This window comes from Gamsiella multidivaricata, assembly GCF_025024155.1.
Source record: "Gamsiella multidivaricata strain RSA 2152 chromosome Unknown BC939scaffold_30, whole genome shotgun sequence".
Lineage (NCBI taxonomy): Eukaryota > Fungi > Mortierellomycota > Mortierellomycetes > Mortierellales > Mortierellaceae > Gamsiella > Gamsiella multidivaricata.
Window position 1 is genome coordinate 254,104 of NW_026251738.1, and position 19,330 is coordinate 273,433.

The 19,330-nt window shown below is 49.1% G+C and overlaps 8 protein-coding genes across 8 annotated transcripts; 1 reads left to right on the forward strand and 7 right to left on the reverse strand.

Annotated features, from left to right (window-relative positions):
- Positions 1 to 128: 128 nt before the first annotated feature.
- Positions 129 to 404, reverse strand: BC939DRAFT_450609 (uncharacterized protein). Its single transcript, XM_051555547.1, has one exon. The coding sequence runs from the start codon at positions 377 to 379 to the stop codon at positions 179 to 181; it is 201 nt and encodes a 66-aa protein (XP_051412547.1). The 5' UTR covers positions 380 to 404; the 3' UTR covers positions 129 to 178.
- A 107-nt stretch (positions 405 to 511) lies between these two features.
- BC939DRAFT_153850 (uncharacterized protein) lies at positions 512 to 2,624 on the reverse strand. Its single transcript, XM_051550239.1, has 7 exons — positions 2,168 to 2,624; positions 1,750 to 2,001; positions 1,360 to 1,652; positions 1,170 to 1,262; positions 1,021 to 1,078; positions 837 to 911; positions 512 to 739 (listed from the first exon to the last, which is right to left on the reverse strand). Exons 1-7 carry the CDS (start codon positions 2,433 to 2,435, stop codon positions 618 to 620), a joined length of 1,161 nt encoding a protein of 386 aa, XP_051412548.1. The 5' UTR covers positions 2,436 to 2,624; the 3' UTR covers positions 512 to 617.
- A 337-nt stretch (positions 2,625 to 2,961) lies between these two features.
- BC939DRAFT_153860 (uncharacterized protein) lies at positions 2,962 to 6,782 on the reverse strand. The gene is made up of 3 exons (XM_051550240.1): positions 6,184 to 6,782; positions 5,229 to 5,863; positions 2,962 to 5,124 (listed from the first exon to the last, which is right to left on the reverse strand). The coding sequence occupies exons 1-3, from the start codon at positions 6,410 to 6,412 to the stop codon at positions 3,178 to 3,180; spliced, it is 2,811 nt and encodes a 936-aa protein (XP_051412549.1). The 5' UTR covers positions 6,413 to 6,782; the 3' UTR covers positions 2,962 to 3,177.
- Positions 6,783 to 7,883: 1,101 nt separating this feature from the next.
- BC939DRAFT_450616 (histone-fold-containing protein) lies at positions 7,884 to 8,889 on the reverse strand. The gene has a single exon (XM_051555548.1). The coding sequence runs from the start codon at positions 8,715 to 8,717 to the stop codon at positions 8,313 to 8,315; it is 405 nt and encodes a 134-aa protein (XP_051412550.1). The 5' UTR covers positions 8,718 to 8,889; the 3' UTR covers positions 7,884 to 8,312.
- A 28-nt stretch (positions 8,890 to 8,917) lies between these two features.
- BC939DRAFT_153890 (uncharacterized protein) lies at positions 8,918 to 10,564 on the forward strand. Its single transcript, XM_051550241.1, has one exon. It carries the CDS (start codon positions 9,379 to 9,381, stop codon positions 10,348 to 10,350), a length of 972 nt encoding a protein of 323 aa, XP_051412551.1. The 5' UTR covers positions 8,918 to 9,378; the 3' UTR covers positions 10,351 to 10,564.
- BC939DRAFT_450620 (uncharacterized protein) lies at positions 10,422 to 11,624 on the reverse strand. Its single transcript, XM_051555549.1, has 2 exons — positions 11,484 to 11,624; positions 10,422 to 11,382 (listed from the first exon to the last, which is right to left on the reverse strand). The coding sequence occupies exons 1-2, from the start codon at positions 11,512 to 11,514 to the stop codon at positions 10,778 to 10,780; spliced, it is 636 nt and encodes a 211-aa protein (XP_051412552.1). The 5' UTR covers positions 11,515 to 11,624; the 3' UTR covers positions 10,422 to 10,777.
- A 1,791-nt stretch (positions 11,625 to 13,415) lies between these two features.
- Positions 13,416 to 14,827, reverse strand: BC939DRAFT_450626 (uncharacterized protein). The gene is made up of 3 exons (XM_051555550.1): positions 14,546 to 14,827; positions 13,981 to 14,410; positions 13,416 to 13,705 (listed from the first exon to the last, which is right to left on the reverse strand). Exons 2-3 carry the CDS (start codon positions 14,344 to 14,346, stop codon positions 13,613 to 13,615), a joined length of 459 nt encoding a protein of 152 aa, XP_051412553.1. The 5' UTR covers positions 14,347 to 14,410; positions 14,546 to 14,827; the 3' UTR covers positions 13,416 to 13,612.
- Positions 14,828 to 15,213: 386 nt separating this feature from the next.
- Positions 15,214 to 17,933, reverse strand: BC939DRAFT_450632 (uncharacterized protein). The gene is made up of 7 exons (XM_051555551.1): positions 17,410 to 17,933; positions 17,198 to 17,295; positions 16,987 to 17,114; positions 16,683 to 16,919; positions 16,169 to 16,608; positions 15,936 to 16,084; positions 15,214 to 15,857 (listed from the first exon to the last, which is right to left on the reverse strand). The coding sequence occupies exons 1-7, from the start codon at positions 17,804 to 17,806 to the stop codon at positions 15,711 to 15,713; spliced, it is 1,596 nt and encodes a 531-aa protein (XP_051412554.1). The 5' UTR covers positions 17,807 to 17,933; the 3' UTR covers positions 15,214 to 15,710.
- Between the last annotated feature and the right edge of the window lie 1,397 nt (positions 17,934 to 19,330).

Genomic DNA, 19,330 nt, shown 5'->3' on the forward strand with positions numbered 1-19,330 from the left:
GGCCTCGGCTGTAAACTCTACAGCCCCCTTCATGGTACCTCAAACTATAAAAAAAAAACAAGTTGGCGGGACTTACGTCTTCTTGATCGAACGGCTTTAGTTCATCCTATTATTATTTACTACACCCAGGATAGTACAAGATGGGCTTCTCGAATAGGAAAAGTGCGCTGCAGGTGGCTCAAGGTGCAGTGTAAGGAACAAGGAACAGAAACGCTGGAAATCTGGGTAACAAGTCTAGGACCGCACTGTCAACCCCCAAAAGACAGCCCAAAGGGACAATTCGTTGCATATCGCCAAGTATAACATCCTCTAAAACAAAGAACGTCCGCATCTTAAAGCCCTGTCTCTTCAGGCCGCCAAGGCATTGAAATGAAACCATGCATGACTGTGTGCTATGTGAATGCATCGGCAGTGTTACTGAACGCACATGCGACCTCAATCCTAAAGCGCGATGGAGAAGGTACGTGTTGACTACTACGGTCTTTATTGCACAAATACACGCTGAAAATAAGGCAATGCCTCATAGTTCAAGTAATAAATAGGGTAGATACTGCCTGTTCTCAAAGACGAAAGCCCAGGAAGGAGATCAAAAATAAACACGTCGAGTTCGCTTAGAACTACTTATCGCCCTTATAATAACCGAGCTCAACAGCAAAACCAAGGGCCAGCTTGGCGAACTGCTTCATATGATCGAAGCTGATGTGGGAGACATCATCGTTAGCAGTGTGAATGTAAGGGCCTAAGTATTCGATAGAGGATACAGTAAAGCTCTGTTAGCGATCACAATTCATCAAACGCTAGGCGATCTTGATGTGGATTTAAGATGAGATACATACTGCTGTCGGAGAAGTCGCCCTCGATGGCAAAGGCGGAGCGGTAACCAGCCTTAGCCCAAGAAGCGTGATCGGAGCCTACGATCAAGAACAAAGAGGGGTGGAGTAAAGGCGCGGTCAGCAAATCATCAGCAAGGCGAATAAGCAGCCAACGGCTCTTTTTCTCAATGCGAAGAGGGGTCCTTACAGGCATAACCGCACTTGGTCTCACGGACAGGGATATCGCCGTACTCCCTAGCATAGACCTATAGGACAAAAATACGGGCTATTGTTAGTAACTGGTTTCCAGAGTCCTCCATGTCTCCATCCATCCATCAGCAGGGTTTATATACGTACGCGAACCAACTCGGTCAAATCTTCATCAACATAGTCGACAACAATACCATATGACTCTGCAAACTTGGTGCCAACGTATCCAGTCATATCGTTCTACAGTACGAGAAACCATACAACAACAATTAAAATCTCGGACAAAAAGCACTCTGTTGATAAAACAGCAATAGTCATATGCAAAAGCGTGAGATACCTGGATCATAGCAATGACATCAACTCCCTTCTTCTCATAGCTCTTTGCAACAGCCTGGGATCCCAAAAGACCGGCCTCCTCAGCCGAGTACCAGTGGAACTCCACGGGACGATGGGGACGGAATCCAGTGTTGACGAGGGCGCGGAAGACCTCCAAGATCGTGACGGTACCGGAGCCATCATCATCAGCGCCAGGAGAGCGCAACTGGGGCAACCACATGTTGACAGAGTCCTGGTGGGCACCCACAATCACTGGCTCGTTCGTCAGCGACTCGTTCTTGCCCTCGAAGCGAGCTATTAACATGAACAAAAGTACATCTCGCATTAGGGCCCCATAACTCTTCCTTTGCAGAATTACTCAAAGCGCCTCCTTCTAGTGTCTAGACGTTACCAATGATAGAGAACTGCTTCCAGTTGTCGTGCTCGAACTTGCGGATGCTGACATCCGATTCTGCGTCGGTCTCCTCGATGAGATCGCTGATCTGCTTGTAGAGCCATTGAGCGGACTGGTGGCCGGTCTCGCTCTTGTAGTAGCGGGTGTGGAACTTTGTAAATTCGGTCAGGGCGACTTCCATGTTGGCTGTCGACAGCTGGTCAACGTAGCGAGCGACCTTGTTCTGGTGAACAGCAGCCGATGGGAGGGCTAAACAACGATAGCAGAACGAGCAACAGAAGAAAAAAGCGTCAACGGTAAGCTCGTCTGTTTTTCTCACGCATACACGTTCAGTTTGCTCCTTGACGCAAGCAAGCGAGCAAAAGAGCTCCTGCGACGTTCATCAATTGCCAACTGCCGACGGTGGCACACTTACGCTTCTTGCCAAGGGACTTGGCACGGTAGGTGCCAAGGTCAGTGTTATCGGTGATGTCCATGTAGTGGATGTTGCTACGGAGCATCTCCATGCGCTCCTTCTCCGAGGTATAGAAGGGGGCCTCGTTCTCCGCGACCTGGACAAGACGCATGTCGTCGTCAGCGACAATCACGGACTCGTGCTTCTTGATGGTCCATTGCTCCCACCAGGAGGGGGCAGCGACGGCAACTGAGGCCAAGGAGATCAGGAGAAGGGATTGCAGTTTCATTTGGATGGGAGTAAAGGGAACGCGTACTTGTAAGGTGATGGAAGAGGTGGAATGAGGAATGGATGCAAAAGAGATTAAGGGAGCACACCCATGGACCTATATACTGAGCCCTCATGGGAAATGGGCCGCATACGCAACAGGGCTTCCATCTCCCTCACCACGGAGACACGCACAGGAAATGACGACGCCATTCCTGTCCTCCCCCTCCCTCCCTAACCTGCCGGCATACCAGGAGCAAATCCCGGATTGAGTCGCCCATTGCCTACTGGCTAGCCCAGCCACACCCCCACTGTAAGGCCCCCCGGTCGACCGGCATCCACGCTTGGCGGGACCCAGGTGGTATCTTCAGCAACCAGTGTGCACCCGCAGCCATCAGGGGCCATCCGCATGACTTGGAGCAGCGCCTGGAATAGATTTTGGCTTCCATCGTTTCCTTTTTTGGTCGCGACTATCGAAAAAGCAAACGCGCTCTAATAAAAACAAACGCGCGCTAATAAAACCAACGCGACCCCCATACATCCATCCATTCTTACACCCGTAGGAAAAAAAATACGCTCGGAGTATCGTCTTTTGGTCAACTTGATTTGTTTTCTTTCCTGGGTATCTACATAGTGTACATAGTGCCGTCAAGTCTATCAGAACAGATACTTTCTGATCACACTCGCTTTTCGCTACGCAGCGGCGGCGGCGGCAACAACTCCCGGTCCAGCTCCTCTAGATCCAGCTCGATCGCCTGCATAGACTACGAAGGAGTCATACCCATCCAGAGACTGGCCAACGACATCGACTCTGGGGCCACCCCGCGTTTCTTCGGATCCACAGGGATAGGGCCAAATACGCTTTCATCCGCCAGCTGAACGAGTGATGTCAAAGTCGACAGCGCTGGCGTGGTATCTCCAATCGTACTGATGCTGCTAGTTGTAATGGAGTGCTGCAAAGAAGAGGTCGGGTAATGCTGGTGCTGCTGAAGATGCTGCAGTTGGTGCCGTACATTCAGCGGCAGTGTCGAAAGGCCAGTGACCCCGGACGTAGAAACCGTCCCGAACGTTCCGGTGGATGATGCAAACGAAGCTGTTTCCGCATGCGTTGGGGAAGATGCGCTAAGAGCTGACACCGCTGCCAGACCCCGACCGTTCTTAGTTGTAAAAGATAACTGTCTTCTGTGAATAGTTGGGGAAGATGATTGAGAACGATGGTGCTGGTGATGCGTTGGAGGAAGCTGCGACGACGACATCGAGCACTCGCCCCCTGCCAAGGCCGATATCGGAGGCGGTGTTCCTGTGAAGTAATGATTCTGGTAGCCCTGTGGTTCTTGTGGGCTTCCTTCTCCGCCATGGGCAGTGTATACTCCAGTAGGACTGAGCGGTTCTCCCGGCTTGTAAGCTATCGGAACATTGGTAACCCAGGCACCACTGGCGCCCTCATGCGTCGACTGTCTTCGCGAATGGTCTGGCGTAATGATACAGCTGCTCGGTGCCGGTGAAGCAGATCTAGACGATACCCAGGAGCCCGCAGAACTCGCCCTTCCATGTTCTCCAAACAGCGTCGAGTGCCTCATCATCCTGTTGGGCTCCTCCCACTCGGACGGCAATCCTGTGCAAGACCCACAACGCGGATGGCAACGAAGGTATCCCTTATCATGTACCTGTCTAGGCGATGCCGGTAGAACGAGGCTGCTATCCATAGAGCTCCTACGCAGGAACTTGAATGGGTTCAAATCCCCAAACACTTGGTCTATCCTGGCGCCTCCTACAGCCCATCGAGGGCGTCGTTCACCCTCTATTGGTGCGGATGACGCTGACCTTGGTCCCCCAAGTCCTGACACTCTGTCCTGAAGATGTTTGGGCTTGATAGGGAAAGGCGAATCCGTGTACTGTGCACGGAACTCGCTCGGCGACATTGGTCGTGGTCCCGCAGCCGAGAGCCATGCAGACATGGGGACTCTTCTCGTCTCTGACCGACCTCTCGTCACAAAGGCCGTGTCGATCTTTGGCAGCGTTTGTCGGTGAGCATCTACAGTGGAACTTCGACCTTCCCGTCCCCGATCAACACTGGCGCGCCTTTCACGGAGGTCAAAGGCTTTGTAGGTCGTTTGGGACAAACTGCTTTCCCGTCCATGCAACTGAAAAAATCCAGGGTCCTGTTCGCCCTCTATTAAAACATAGGCCATATTGACTGAGGAATCGGATCCTCTGGCACCAGCTCCTGTACTCTTTGGCCCATCCACATCATGCGCAATATTGTCGCGACCGATAGTTTCCATAACCTCCGACGACGCGGATGACTTCCTTATCATCAAGGCAACGCTATCATCCGAGATTTTTTTGTTGAATCTGACTTTGTCACCATCCTTCTCGCATATGCTTGCCCTGCCATCCGCCACCCGAGACCCTCCCTGTTCTTTGTCATCGTCGTCGTCGTCGGCGTCATTGAGCTCTTCGTCTCTGGTCGAGGACGTAGTACTAGCCGAAGATTCAATTTCTACCTTTGGCGCACTAAGCATATGGACACCGACGATCAAGACTCCGATGCCGAGTAGGATCAGCACGAGGACCCATGGCTGATAGTTGTGGTATTGGTTCAGGTAGATGGTTGAGTTAATGAGCCCGAATGCGGCGTAGTAGCCGTAAAACATGGGCACGACCATGACAGAATCGTACAGCTTCAGTGCTGTGTTCAAGCAATAAACCTACGACCAACGGAAAAACAACATGTAAGGGGAGTCGTTCCTCATGCACTGACAAGTGTCCTTCTCCTTGCCGCAAAAAAAATAAAGCAAATAAAATAACATACTTGAAGAATAGCTGTGAGCACCAAAACGAAGAGGATAAAGAAGCTGAGCATGTCCAAGAACTGGTTTTGTCCCGCAGCGGTCGAGGCCAGTAGCTTGACACCACTCTTTGCGAGCAACAACGTCTGGCTCGCGATCAGTCCTCCGCTAGTCGCCATAATCATGGCCACGATCTTCCTCAGTCTCAGATCCCTGGCTTCTGCCTCCAATCCCTCACCTCCTGCAAACGTCCACCCCGAGCACCTGGCGAGCCGGTTGGTTCCCAAGAACTCTATCAGCCTCGCCTTCATCTGTTTCCTCAGTCGTCCTGACTCATCGTCCAAGGTGATGGCCCAGTACACATATAGCCCGAGCGACAAGAGCGTAAGGATGATTATGTTGAACACCGAAAAGTAAATGATAAAGACGACTCTAGAGAACAAGGCCTTGAGTTCCGCGATTGTGAGCGATCCCTCGACATCCGCACCAGAGTTCATCCCACCAAAGATCACGATCCAGACGACGGAGAACGTGACGACAACGGTACCGACCACGTCCTTCTTGGTGATCCTTGTTCCGACCAGGATCTTTGCAAAGATGAAATTGAAAATCAGCGCGGCCGAACCCAAAGGCGCGACCCACTGAGCTTTCAGAAAGTCTAGACAAAAAGTGGTACATTAAAATACAACGCATATGAAATAGCGTTAGAACAGTAGCATAATCGCCTTACACCAAAGGCGCGTTTAACCCTTGAGTTGCATACTGCATCATAAAATCTCGTTCATGGCCTTGCCCTCTTGCCTCCTTCCTTCTCATATTTGCTTGGCTCGGTGCCTTTTCCGAATCAAAGAATGCACCCCATTCCTATGTACTTCTATAACACGCCCTTCAATGTGGATGTCCCTACCGACAGCAGCCAACCGGCCAACCAGCCAATCAGTAAAAAAAAAAAAAAAAAGACGACGGCGAATAACTTACTCAGTGCAATGGTGCTTCCAGCAAGCTGACTACCCACGTACAGATAGAGTCCCACATGCCACATAGGCCTCCCACATTCATGTCTCTGCCGCTCTTGGCCTCGAGCACTGTTGCGGTCATGGTCCAGCTTGAGCAGGTTGAGTCCTGCGGCGTTCATGATCGAAGAGATCAGCGACACGATCAACCCAATCACGAAGTCCAACAGCGAATTCCCTGTTACTGCCGACATCGGTTTGTTGCTGTCCTCCCCTTGTCGAGTTTTCTTCAAACGTGGGTCCTTTTCTGTGGGTGTCTCGTCGGTATGGGGTGAGTGAGTGGGGGGAGAGAAGGATGTGTGGGCTGTCGCCAGCGAAGGGAGGGGGGGGCAAACTCAATGAGATGGGATAGATCGAGTGATGAAATAAAAGTTAGAGCCATAGGGCTCAACTTTGCTGTGCAAGGAAAGTCGGAGGTAGGATGTGCTTATATCCGGAGGAAAAAAACGAAGTATGGTCCAAGTCGAAGAGAAAATGAGCGGGAGCAACTGTCGACCGCAACGAGCGAGGAAAACAACGGTATGGTGGAGTGACAAAAGGGAACTGGTTTTTTTTAAAAAAAAAAAAAAAAAAAAAAAAAGGGCAACGACGAGGCCATAAAAAGAAAAGTAAGTTTTAGAGAATAGGGATCATCGAGCGTGAATGAAGGTCGACAAAGGTAATATGACAATATACCCCGAAGAAATGAGTGCCAGTGACCTGGTCAGTCATGCCATAATGAGTAAGGGCTATGGGGAAAGCATGCCGAGCAGAGCAAAGTCGAGGTAACGTTGGAATCGGAATGTGGGGATAACACCAAGAACAAAAAAAAAAAAAAAGGGGGGGGGGACCTATTTGAGTTCCAAGTAGTTCTGAACAAGGGAGCTGTTTGCTCTTTTCGAGGCCGACATGGAGGTGTTGGCTGTTCTTTCATGGGGGGTGGACTCGATGAAGGACCAAGTTGATTTTTAAACGGCTTCACTTTATTCTAATCGTATTCATAAAAAAAAAAAACGACCACCCGTCTCGCAACGTTTCACCATTGACCCAACCGACAACGCGAGAGGTTAGCTCTATACCCTTGAAGAAAAAAAAAAAGAAAGATAAAAGGCACCAAGAGAAGACACTTGCACCCTCTCCCCTCCTCCTCCCCAGGTTCTCATCGTTTCATTGTCGCAGCAAAAGAAAAAGAGGGACTGCAAAGAGCGATGCCCTTCTTTGTTCGCCTGTCTTTGTAACAGAATCGCCTTTTTGAAAGAATGGCCAAGGCGAGGGTACGTATTCCGAACAACGGCAAGCGTGCATAATGGGAATGAATATTTGTGTAGGTTTCGTGCTAGGGTCGAGGAATTCTGTGCGGTCGTAATTTATAGGCTTTAGTTTGACAGGAACGGGTTTAAAATGCAAAGGGATAGCTCCCTCCTTACGGCTTCGCCCAGGCTTGTCTGCCACTTCTTTGTCGCGCTTTATTGAATGTCAACGGACGCATGTTTGTCGTGTCAAAGATCCTTGTCGCCGCGTTTAGGATTAATTACGAGTTCATTGGAGCGCACGCCACCCCAAGTAAACAAACAAGCGCGTACTAAAACGCGTCTGATAGGATCCTCCCGCTTTTTTGGTGGCAAAGAAACTCAATTGATCTGCCTTATTAGATAAGTCCAAGTCAAAAAAAAAAAAGTAAAAAAGCGCGTTCATCATCACTTGCATCAAACGAGTTGCAATTCGAGATCAGATTTATTACATTGGATGAAAGGCAAAGTTGGGTTTGGATGGTGATGTACAATGGTGATCATGGAAGGCCAAGGAAGGATCGAGTTGAGGTCCAAGGTCGAAAAAGTAAACAATACGCGACACGTCCTTGACGGATGAATGAAAAAGTTTTTTTTTCTGATTTCGAATCCAAATCACAGCACGCGTCGAGTGGTAAAAAAAAAAGTTCGCAAAAGGTGGTCGAAAAAAAAGTCGGGTCCCGATCCATGGCCGATATTTTTTTGGTTTTTTTTTTTGATGACGCGTCCTGAGGTCGGGTCGTTATCGCACACTGTCCATTGGTTTCTCCTTGTCTCCTGCGGCTTTCCGTTCCCGGTCTCCCTTCTTCGGGTGGAGGGAGGAAGTTTACTTGGACGAGGTGTACTTGGTGACAGCCTTGGTGCCCTCAGAGACGGCGTGCTTGGCGAGCTCACCGGGAAGGATCAGGCGGACAGCGGTCTGGATTTCGCGGGACGAGATTGTCGAGCGCTTGTTATAGGCAGCGAGCTTGGAGGCCTCGCCAGCAATGCGCTCAAAGATATCGTTGACGAACGAGTTCAGAATTGACATGGCCTTGTTCGAGATACCGGTGTCAGGGTGGACCTGCTTGAGAACCTTGTAGACATAGGATGAGTAGGTCTCGGAACGGGCCTTCTTGCGGCCCTTGCTGCCCTCAGACTTGCCCTTGCGGTCCTTCTTCTCGGCTGTGGACTTTGCTGGAGCCTTGCCAGCGGTGGCGGGAGCCTTCTCTGCGACCTTAGGGGGAGCCATTGTAGTGATGAATGTGGTAGGTGAAGAAAAAAAAAGACTGAAGATGGGAATAGGGAGGATGAGGATTGGTGGACAGGGAGTGGTGTTGGAGTGGATGAGGAGAGGATGTTGAGGAGAGGAGAGGAGAGGAAAGGGAGAGAGAGAGAGAGAGAAAAAAAGAGAGAGAGAACAAAAAGGCGCGCTGGGCGCGGACGGTTAGGAAGACGTCACAGTTCGACGATTTATCGTATTTTATGGCAACAATTTGTCTTATACCCTCCACAGTCCTCCACAGGGACCACGCTCGTGTGTTTGTGTGTGTGTTTTGTTGATCAGATTCCGGAGGTGGTTCCTTTGGCCTCCTTTCATTCCCTCAACCACTCGACCCCCGACCTACAAGCACACATGGCCGCCTACGTTCGCTCCTTGGCCCGCATGGCCACTCGCGCCTCAAAGCCAACTGCTTTGTTTGTCATTCGCCAGGGTAAAGCTGTCGAATCAACACCTGTGTCATCTGTTTTGATCGCCTACCTGCATCAACAGCACCGACATGGCAACCACGACCAAAAAAGTATTTCGACTAGGACGCTATAGGGATACCAAGGCTGACCTTTTTTTCCCAACTCTGTTGGATTGTATACGTCTCGAATAGCACCCGCTGCCCTGGTTGCCCGTCAATATCATGCCTTCCGTCCAACACAGATCGGTATGGCTACTATCATCTGGTCAACTTACTGCAATACTGGATATCATCTTCAATCGGCTACTGACAATGGTACCATGCGAAATCCTCTTATTCACTTTTTTAGTCTCGAAGGGAAAGAAGCACGCAGTTTTGGACGAGGACGACGAAGAACTCGAGGCTGAGTTGCGGGAACTGGAAAGAGAGAAGCGCGAATTGGAGGCATTGGAGCGCGGAGAGTCCCTGGAGGACGGAAAAGGCTCTTCGGAAGTATCCTCAGCAGCATCAGCATCACAATTCGAGGCCCTCTACGACAACATCTACACCCATACCTCGCCCTCAACTCCACAGCATCAATTGCCCCGTCACACGGCTATCTTCCACTTGACCAAGGCAGTGTCGACTAAGGATCAGGCAGAGCGACTTCCAGAGATCGTGAAGCAGTGGCGTAATCGCAGCCTTCCTCTCTCGATCTTTGTCACCGACAAGCTGATTCATGCGATCTGCAAGGCAGAAGCACCTGAGACCGCACTCGAATTGCTGGGTGATCGTGAGACCTATGGCCTCTCACCAGGTCAGACGACCATGCGCCGTGTTATCCGCTCATTCGTCAAGGAGATTGCTGCTGCTGGAGCAGAATCGGACGAGGCGCTTGAGAAGCTGGATGGCGCGTTCAAGACTATGGCCTTGATTCCTTATTACAACTTGGCTGCCGATGATGCATCCGTCTATGCCAACTTGGTTCGTGGATCATTACTGTATGGAGGCGAGGAGGGCCTCAGGAGGGCCACGGTCTCGATGGACGAGTACCTGTTGATTGACGGAGAGCGTGAGAAGCCCTTGACGCGCAAGAGGGCCGCGGAGATGGTGGCCGCGGCTGAGAACTTGCTCAATGCATATGTTGCCAAGGGAGATACGGCCAAGGCTCAGGAACTGCGCAAGCATGTGGCAACGTGGATGAAGAGTCTGTGAAGGGTCTACGGAGTACTTTTATGAGCATACATAGGGGGGGGGGAGGATCTTTCATTAGAACAATTTATTATTCGAACACATTATAGAATCAAAAACGATATGCATCTTTGAACCAAAGATGGCTACCTTGCCGTCGCTTTGGTCTCATTCTTCTTCGGCCATGTGCACAATATGCTCTCAATTTTTTTGTCAACAACGGAAACGGGAAAAAACATTTCGCATCGGGTCAACCATATCACCCAAGTGACTACCCTATGCAATCAATGGACATGCTGTGTTGGACAATGCTGAAGCTTTGATGTATTCGATGTGAAAGAGCTAGGGGAGTGACGCAGGACTGAGTGGATTATAGCGGTGTAGGATCGACGGTATTACTGTTTGAGCAGGATATAGCGATTGCACACAAGAAGGCAGCAAAGCAACACCTCTACTTGCGAGTGGTCTCGTTCGGTACGCTGACGACAATGTCTTCCAGATCGACCTCACGTCCTTCCTCGTCCAAGCGTTTCGTCTCCTTTGCGACCTCCTCTGCATGCTCGTCCGCATCCTCTCTCTCCATAAAGACCTCCTTGACCATATCCACATAGCTCTTGTGCGGAGGCTGGGACCACTTCTTCTCGAGAGCATGGGCCATATCACCGAGGTTGACTCCGTTCTTGGCGTACATTCTGTAGAGTGGGTCGATCTCTGCGTCGTATTTGGGCTGCTCAGGACGGATCTCTAGACGATAGATCTCCAGGGTTGGATCGGAGCGGTAGAAGGACTGGTACCACTGAGTCCATGTCAGGTCTGGGTTTGGATAGGGTAGTAGGTCAAAGACGAGGCCAATCTTCGGTGCCAGGGGGTCATCAGCTGGGCGATCGTAGAAGAGGACGGCCTGGACGACCTTGGTGGGTCCGACGGTCCTGAACCACTCGAGGATCTCAGCCTTGGTGCCGATGAAGACGAATGTTGAGGTGTGACCAAGTGAGAGAGAGATTTTTTCGCCAAGCATCGGTGGGGTGATGATTCTCTTATCGCCAGGGACATCGTCTGTGGGGAGGTCGAGAATAGGGGCGAGTGAGTGGGGTTAGCGGTGCGAATTATCCGAGTGGCGATAGTAACATTCCCACGATAGAAAAGAGGCTACTTACTCATGGCATATCCATACTTGAAGCCAGTCATTGTGTCTTTATGGATTGCGATTGTAGTGGTATTTGAGGCAGAGAAGAGGGTTGACAGAAGGCGAGGGTGGGATTAGGGATTAGATGGAGAAGGATGAAGAAAGGCGAATGAGGACGCTTGTTTTTAAGGATGAGGGGGGGAGAGCCTTCGGTAGCCAATCGCAGCTCGCCCTCGATATCTCGAGTGTGTTACTTGCAGCAGTAAAGATGTATCCAGGTAGCCGAAAATGCGCCACCGGCAATTTTCTTCCCTCGAGAACGTGCTTCTAAACTAAAAATGCGTATAAATGAAAAATAAAGCTAGACTAACTAACTATTAGGTAGACTCGCTTACGGCGGGCATCTTGTATGGACGCTGTTCGCTAGCGTTCGCCACCAACTCGTCCTCGCCCTGGCTCCACCGTGCTACTGCTACCACTGATCCTGCTACTGCTACCACTGATCCTGCTCCTGCTGCTCCTGCTGCTGCTGTCGACTTCTGTGTGCGATCTTGCATTCTGTATCCAAGAGCAGTGCCCATTTTATCCACGGGTTGGAGATAGAGAGAGGTCGTTGTTGATTGACCGCCATGATATCGCGGTGGATGTAAGACTTGCAGGTCGAGCAGTGCGGCCTGCGGATCTCGACCTGCCCGGCAAATTTCTCGCACGTCGGGCACTTCTTGGACGTACATACAGTATTCATTTACATTAACCACGATGTAGCCTAGGGACCTGGCCTATGGGACACCAAGACGAAGTCAGTAAAATATACGAAACGATTTTACACGACTTGGAAGCCTCTGGATGCCAACGTACCACTTCCCGTCTACATTCAAAACCATTTCGACGGAAAGCGAGGTCGACCACGCGAATTCAATTGCTCAATGAAACATGTATGCAGACATGGGGACTGAGAAAACACTTTCCAGTGGCCGTGATTCTGTCGGTCAACAGTGTCCAGTCTATATCCGAATCTGCAATAGGGTGAACCAAGACCGAGTAGAGATCGAGTACCATTGACGCCATAAGCACAGCAACTCCTTTGCAGTAAGTAAAAAATCTCCTCTGGGGCCAACAATATGGTACTGTTGACTTGGCTGTGCATTCGTGTTTTCAAAAATCAGTTGACTGCTTCGTATACAGTATTGTAGTTGGAGCAGGAAAACGAAAACCTCCCTCCAGAGCTCCATATTAAGTACGATCATATTTGGAGAGTCATTTACTGAGCGCGTATAAAGAGCGTGGAGGAATGGATCAAACAAATCGGAAAAGATAAAGACAAAGAAGTATTCTTGGACACCATTGACAATGACCCACAGCGATTCATAATCACGTGGTGCTCAGCTCTTCAGTTGAAGGTAATGCGATGCAACACTTCAATCAGCGCGTCTGGGAGGATCTGGCGTCAATAAAAAAAAAAAAAAGATGCAACACTTCAATCAAACCTTTCCTTCATCCCACGAGGAGCATAGTAACCTCGACGAACAATAAATACACATACATACACACCCACACTCCCTACACCCCTTCGTTCCCGTTGTTAACCAATGGTTGCACAAGCCCGCCAGCAGGCAGTCAAGGCTGCTCGCACGGCGGAACAGGCAAAGGCGGATGCCTGGATCCAGCAAGCTATCCATGATCCGAAAGTCTATGTGAGGGTCAGTATGTAGATTCATTGAGCGTGCATTAGCATCATGTATGCTAACTGCCTGCTGTGCTATCAGCCACAGTATAATAGCCATACCTACAATTTGTATGCTAGATTGTTTGCCAGCCTCTAGGAGAGCAAACTGCATGCTGCCATCGGTTTATTTTTTGTGTTTGCTGTGATGCTAGGAGCTACGCACTGTTCTTTCTGCGTGGCAGTCTTCCAGGAGAGCAGTGCCTCCAGGAAACGATCATGGTTTTTTAAAAAAAACAATGCACGATTGACTATTGTGTTGCTTCCAGATATGGCATCGCTGCCACTGTGAATGGGGTCCATTGACATGACAGCCAGCTGCGAAATGTTACAGCCTGCTCTGAGGTCGTCTCACGCAGCAGCAGCTTTTAAAAACACCAGAGATCTAAGAAGATATATGGCACGCCACACCCAGTCAGGATCCGGACCACCCGCTTTCAGAAAACCCTCAGCGAGTTCCAGTACTCTAATATGCGCTGGTCATTGAACTGGGATGTTGCCTCCCATGTCGACTGGCTGGCATCAAACCCCTTCCAGAACGATGGCCTACACTCCTTCTTGCGAAAAAATGCATTTTAACTGAATTAAAAAAATATAAGGGCGTTATTCAGTCCATTTTTATATCTGCTTGGATTTACGGACCACCAATCGTGCTGCTTTTCGGGGAAAAGTGAGAGAGGGAAAAAGTGTGAGGATATAAGGTAGGGTCACCGCCATCACAAAACTGAATAACGCCCTTATATTTTTTTAATTCAGTATAAAATGCATTTTTTCGCAAAAAGGAGTGTAGGATCTTCTGGATCACATAGTCCTGGCCGTCATCATTGTCCATCTCTTGATCAGTGTCGTGGCCACTGATTGCAAGATGCAGAAATTTCTCCTGCAGACGGTAGATGCTTTTTGCATCATTGACCTTGACTTTGAAGGAGGGTGCAGTCACCTGTATGCCTTTTGCGCTATCTTCTCCATCAGGGAAATCGAAGTCATCCTGGATCCAGAAGCTGTGATGTAGCTCCGTTGTGATGTTGCGCAACGCGACCATACGCTTGATATTGAGGAGCAGGCAGCATAGCTTGTACTGTAGCGAGAAGATACTCTTGTCAGACACTCTATTCACTACAGTATGACTGAATTTTGTGAATGTGGTCTGCATATCTGCAATAGTAGTCATATACGTAGTATATATTCCGTGCACAGCAATATTATTAAAAGCAGTTCTTGTTTCCACTCTTCGTCTTGTTACACCAGTTGAGGATTGATGAGAGAGGGATGACGAAAGGAATGAGAATGTCAGAATCAGCGAATTGATGAATCAGTTTTTGACAGCACTATAGTAGTCCCTTGCAGCAGCATGTAGAGTATGAGGATACCTTTCTCGACGTTCCTATAAGGACCTGTGCAACACTTTGTTCCAAATAGTACTGTCAAGAAGAAGAACACTGGAATGATCCCGAGACGATGCTGCACAAAGTCCTTGGCCTTTCTCATGTCCTGAATGAGCTTGATGTCGGTGCGGTGAAATTTGGTACGCTTTACCACGGGCCAGTCTTGGTGCAAGAAACCCCACTGTGCTGCAATCAGTTTGTCTAGCTCAGCATCCATTTTTCATCTACTTGTTAAAATAAGAATTTTCAATTACTAAGCATGCGCACGAACCATGGGGCAAGTCGCCCTTTTCTTTTCTAGAGAGAGAGATGGGCGACTTGCCTCAATGGTTCGTGCACATGCTTAGTAATACACTAGCAAGTAGGCGACCGAGAGCCGGCCCAAAGATGGCTCGCAATTCGTACAAGAGTGTCCTAATGCTGTCGATGCGTGACACTCGAAGCAATCTAGTACATTTTTTTCTAGAAATATTTGATTAACTCTCTCTAATTAGCTACCGCCGCTACCTGAGGGTCACTGTCTCGCTGAGTGGGGTTGAGACGAGACAAACCACTTCGAACGCCTTTGCAGGGATTTCCAGAGCAGTTTGTAAGATGGAAAGGCTCGAGTCTGAGGTCATTCTACCTTAAGAATTTTCTCTTCATTCAGGTTATCTGCGATTCCTCTGCTGAAAAGCATGGTAAGAATACCATGTTCTTGTTCTTTTTAATGTTTAAAACTACTATGAGAGGGACGCGATCAGCCAGCACACCCTTGATGCTGATGAAATCTGTGGACAGCACAGCAAACACCTGTCTCCAATAAAAATAAATAAAAAAAAAGATGCAGTATTGAATTACATAGTTGCCGCTATTGTCGCGCGTGAGCCAGACTACGCCATTCAAGTCAACTGCTGCTGCAATCGCGTTCTGTGCCTACTCAAGTAAAGGGGTCTCCTGCCCCAAATCCAAAAGGTCTCCAATCGTCTCGGGCATGATCCACGCGCGTCGAGTGTAGTAGGTGATGCACACTCGTTTTCATTCGGTCATTTTTAGGTTCCCTGTTTCAGACCTTTTTGTTACGTGTATTGCTCCAAACCATGGCCTTTCATATCCAGAATAACGCGCTACATCGTCGTTTACCGATGGGAGCGATCAAGAGAGGCAAGTACTATGGGGAAGTCTGAAGAAGGTCCCGCCATGAGCTCTTCGGCTCCAACAAGGCGCCAGTTAGGGCTGAATGCCGGTCCCGCTTCCTCTTGCCGGTATGTCGCTTTGCGGCCTGTTCGTATTCCGATATCAACCGGATGGTTGATGTCTACGTCCATTAAAACTATTATCAGAACAGTGGTATCAAAATTGTAAAATAAACCATCGAATTTGCACCTCAGCGTACCCTGAAGAAGAGCAGATCGTGAATGGCTAGAAGCGAAGCCGAGAGGTTGATGACCTTTGCTTCTAGCCTCGTCGCCTCCATCTTCACCAATCTTGTAATATTATCCCCAGATGCTCCCCAACAGAGCCCAATCCACTGGAGACATGGTCCTAAGGTCCGAAAATTGCAACTGTTAGTATTAATGTCTATGCCAGATGTGGAATACAAAGTAGACAAGAAATAAAACCTGGTACCTCCTATTATTAACCCAGAAACAAAAGCGTTTCTCAGTTCGCTCGCTCCGCCAACCTCCATTGATCGCCCTACCAAGACGTCGTGTAACTGCCTCGGAAGCTTAAATTTACTCTCCGATATGTACTTGTTACTATTGGGACACCAAACCTTCGCCGCCTCTGCTATTGCCCAGTCAGTCTCTGGCAATTTCATGTTTCTCCATATGAGGTCGGCGCGGACTCCAACCCTCTTCCTCTCGCTCCCAATTGTCGATTCTCGATCTTTGTTTCTTCTCGCGGAAGAGTCGTGGCCGGTGATTTCGCCTGGTATTATAAAGCATCCGGGCACGCCTAATGCCATGTTAGTGCATACGCCCCACGCCGATTTAAGCCACCAACCCTCCGACAGGCTACCAGCAACACTAAACGGCGACGGATCCTCAGTCTCATACAGACACAGCCTAGAAAATGAAGAAACGAAGCATGATCAGAGGTGCCCGGGGTATATTTTTTTCGATGGACTACAACAACTTACCAGTTCAGCAAGCATTCATAAATTAGCTGACTCTCGGTATCTCGAGGACGCCTGTCCAGTAGATCTTGCAAGTCCTCAAGCGTGGCCACGCTGTCGAATTTGTCGAGATACTCCGATGCCTCTTTTGAATAAGGCGGAATGTGTGGGAGATCGCTGCTAATTTCAGTCCAATCGTCCTTTGAGAACAACTGTCGCGTTGTCTTGTCGCTCAAATCGATCATAAAGGAATGAATTGGACTGCACAGAACAAAGTTAGCCTATGAATTTTTTAAAAAAATTAAAACGAATAAAAAAAGAAACTTACTGCAATTCATTAATGCTTTGTCCCGCCTCGAACAGCACATCCTCGACCACAGTTCCTGATCTGAGTGTCCATTTTCCCCCTAGACTCGAGAAGCGGCGCTGAAGGGATCTCCTCCTGTCGTCGGTAGACTGGTTAGAAATAGAAAGTTAATGGTTAAGAGTGAGTTTAAGTGAATGAGTCAAAAAAGAATATTGTAATGTAGTGGCCTTACTTTCTTATCCTTCTGTTTCTTTGCAGGGGGTGATATGCCATTTTCCTCCAAGCTATGCTTCCCAGCTGAATTGAAGACAGGCGCGGTTGAAGTTGTTGCTGATAATGACAATGAAAATTCAGAGAGAGAAAGATAAAAAGGAAGAAGAATATGAGAATGCGAAAAAAAGAACATTGCTGAGAAAAACGCAGGAGTGAAAGAAGTAAACTAACCGCAACCATTTCCATGCGTTTCAGCGGTGGTGGGTTCCCGCATACCCACAGCAGCGGATGACTGACGTTCTTCACGGGCAAAGTGCTGCTGATATTCGTACGTGGACTGCTGGTGTCCGGCTTGCATCGAGTCCACAGCCGCTTTCTTGGTAATGACTACAGTTTGAATAGCGGTGTAGCGCTTCACCCAGAAGGCATCTGCTGCGTTGGCCTTGAAAGTCTCGAAGCCGAGGAGAAGCTGTTCACGGCGAGGCTTGGCGATTTCATTGCTATTGATGAGCAGCAAGTACGCTTCCTCGGCTGTTCTTCTGTCTGTATAATTGAATTTCTCGGCGAACGATCGCATAGAGGCATTTACAACGCTCAGCGCCCACTCGATATGGTCTCGTGTGGCCATCTCTAAAGGATTCACCAAGGAAGAATCAGATAATTAAATCGCATGATAATTAGCCAGGTATCATGCTTTATACTAACAAGTGACATCCTACTACAACACTAACCTGGCAATACAATTCGCAGCTCAAGCGTAGGCATGGGTGAAAGGAGAGAAGGACAAGTTTTAATAAGACCACTTTCAATACCATACAGTTACAAAACCAGGCAAGTCATCCAGTATTTAACGGCTCCATCAGGCGTCGAAATTCCCAGGGCGCATGCGCTTAGCTGGGCCAGACAACGACTGACCATCAAACCGCACCCCAGCTGCGCAGGCGACCCAACATGACTCGTCAATCGCCCACGTCGAGAAGGTAAATGCATTGGCAAGATGTTGGAGCCGATCCTGTGCACATCAGGCGTCGAAATTCCCAGGGCGCATGCGCTTAGCTGGGCCAGACAACGACTGACCATCAGACCACATCCCAGCTGCACAGGCGACCCAACATGACTCGTCAATCGCCCACGTCGAGAAGGTAATGCATTGGCAAGACGTTGTGCACAAGAGGTTGAGAAGGAAAGCTAGCCCTACCTGAGCCGTTACCAGACAGTGGATCTCGTCCTGAAATGAAGAGGAGCAGCTGGGACAAAGTGGATGGTTGCGATGATTAAGAAAGTGCCGAAGGTGGAACTGTTGCGCCTCATAAAAAAAGGTAATGATGTTGCATCGAACCAATGGGCACGAAATGACGGACGTTGGAGCATTAAAAACGCACCAACTACGTCAGCATAAGGTGACGTCATAGAATTTTTTTCGGTTAGCATAAGCAAATACATGCAGTAAAAGAATTTCGGCGTGCAATAACAGAATTATGCAGCTTCAGGATATAAATTACACCTACCGATCATTTTTGAATGTGCTTGCGAACACATATATGGTTGAGATGGGTTTTAGGCACTTCCTGGGGCCTGGCTAGTTGCCGATTTCTGCCCTGATGCCGCATTGGCCGCACGCTTGCGCCTTGGAGCTCCTTCTTGTTCTGCAGCCGCGGTTGATGCTGTCCTCTTTCGGGCCACACTGCCCTTGCTGGCGCTGGTGCCGCTAGTACTACTGGTGCTATTGATACTGCTAGTACTACTGTTACCATTGGTGCTGCTAGTGCTGCTGCTACTATTGATGCTGCTGCTACTGGTGCCCGCGCTATCAGCTACTGTCTGTGTAGCTTCCATCCAAGGATATCTACCATTCTCATCCACAGGCTGAAGATAGAGTGGCCACTGTTGCTGAAGCAAGTGCCCTCGAATAACGTTACAAATATTGTGGCCCGCCATGATATCGCGGTGCATATATGTCTTGCAGGTCTTGCAATACAGCCGACGTATTTGAACCTGGCCGACAAACTCCTCGCACATCGGACACTTCTTTGACGTGTAGTACTCATTGACGCCCACGACAATATACCCGAGCGCCCTTGCCTAACGGACACAGAACGTAAGGCGCCTCATTAGCGTCATTAGTAGTTTTTTTTTTAAAAAAAAAAAAGAA

Bases quoted from the DNA above. Each gene is read 5' to 3' on its own strand.
- BC939DRAFT_450616 (XM_051555548.1), bottom strand. From the start codon at position 8,717: ATGGCTCCCCCTAAGGTCGCAGAGAAGGCTCCCGCCACCGCTGGCAAG.
- BC939DRAFT_153850 (XM_051550239.1), bottom strand. From the start codon at position 2,435: ATGAAACTGCAATCCCTTCTCCTGATCTCCTTGGCCTCAGTTGCCGTC. The intron at 2,002-2,167 runs GTAAGTGTGCCA...ATCGTTGTTTAG, and splicing joins CAAGTCCCTTGGCAAGAAGC to CCCTCCCATCGGCTGCTGTT. The intron at 912-1,020 runs GTAAGGACCCCT...TCTTGATCGTAG, and splicing joins GACCAAGTGCGGTTATGCCT to GCTCCGATCACGCTTCTTGG.
- BC939DRAFT_153860 (XM_051550240.1), bottom strand. From the start codon at position 6,412: ATGTCGGCAGTAACAGGGAATTCGCTGTTGGACTTCGTGATTGGGTTG. The intron at 5,864-6,183 runs GTAAGTTATTCG...CTTTTTGTCTAG, and splicing joins TGGAAGCACCATTGCACTGA to ACTTTCTGAAAGCTCAGTGG. The intron at 5,125-5,228 runs GTATGTTATTTT...CGTTGGTCGTAG, and splicing joins TGCTCACAGCTATTCTTCAA to GTTTATTGCTTGAACACAGC.
- BC939DRAFT_450620 (XM_051555549.1), bottom strand. From the start codon at position 11,514: ATGACTGGCTTCAAGTATGGATATGCCATGA. The intron at 11,383-11,483 runs GTAAGTAGCCTC...ACCTCCCCACAG, and splicing joins CAAGTATGGATATGCCATGA to ACGATGTCCCTGGCGATAAG.
- BC939DRAFT_450632 (XM_051555551.1), bottom strand. From the start codon at position 17,806: ATGGCCACACGAGACCATATCGAGTGGGCGCTGAGCGTTGTAAATGCC. The intron at 17,115-17,197 runs GTAAGGCCACTA...ATTTCTAACCAG, and splicing joins AGAAACAGAAGGATAAGAAA to TCTACCGACGACAGGAGGAG. The intron at 16,609-16,682 runs GTAAGTTGTTGT...TTCATTTTCTAG, and splicing joins TATGAATGCTTGCTGAACTG to GCTGTGTCTGTATGAGACTG.
- BC939DRAFT_450626 (XM_051555550.1), bottom strand. From the start codon at position 14,346: ATGACTACTATTGCAGATATGCAGACCACATTCACAAAATTCAGTCAT. The intron at 13,706-13,980 runs GTGATCCAGAAG...TCGTTCTGGAAG, and splicing joins ATGATGACGGCCAGGACTAT to GGGTTTGATGCCAGCCAGTC.
- BC939DRAFT_450609 (XM_051555547.1), bottom strand. From the start codon at position 379: ATGGTTTCATTTCAATGCCTTGGCGGCCTGAAGAGACAGGGCTTTAAG.
- BC939DRAFT_153890 (XM_051550241.1), top strand. From the start codon at position 9,379: ATGCCTTCCGTCCAACACAGATCGGTATGGCTACTATCATCTGGTCAA.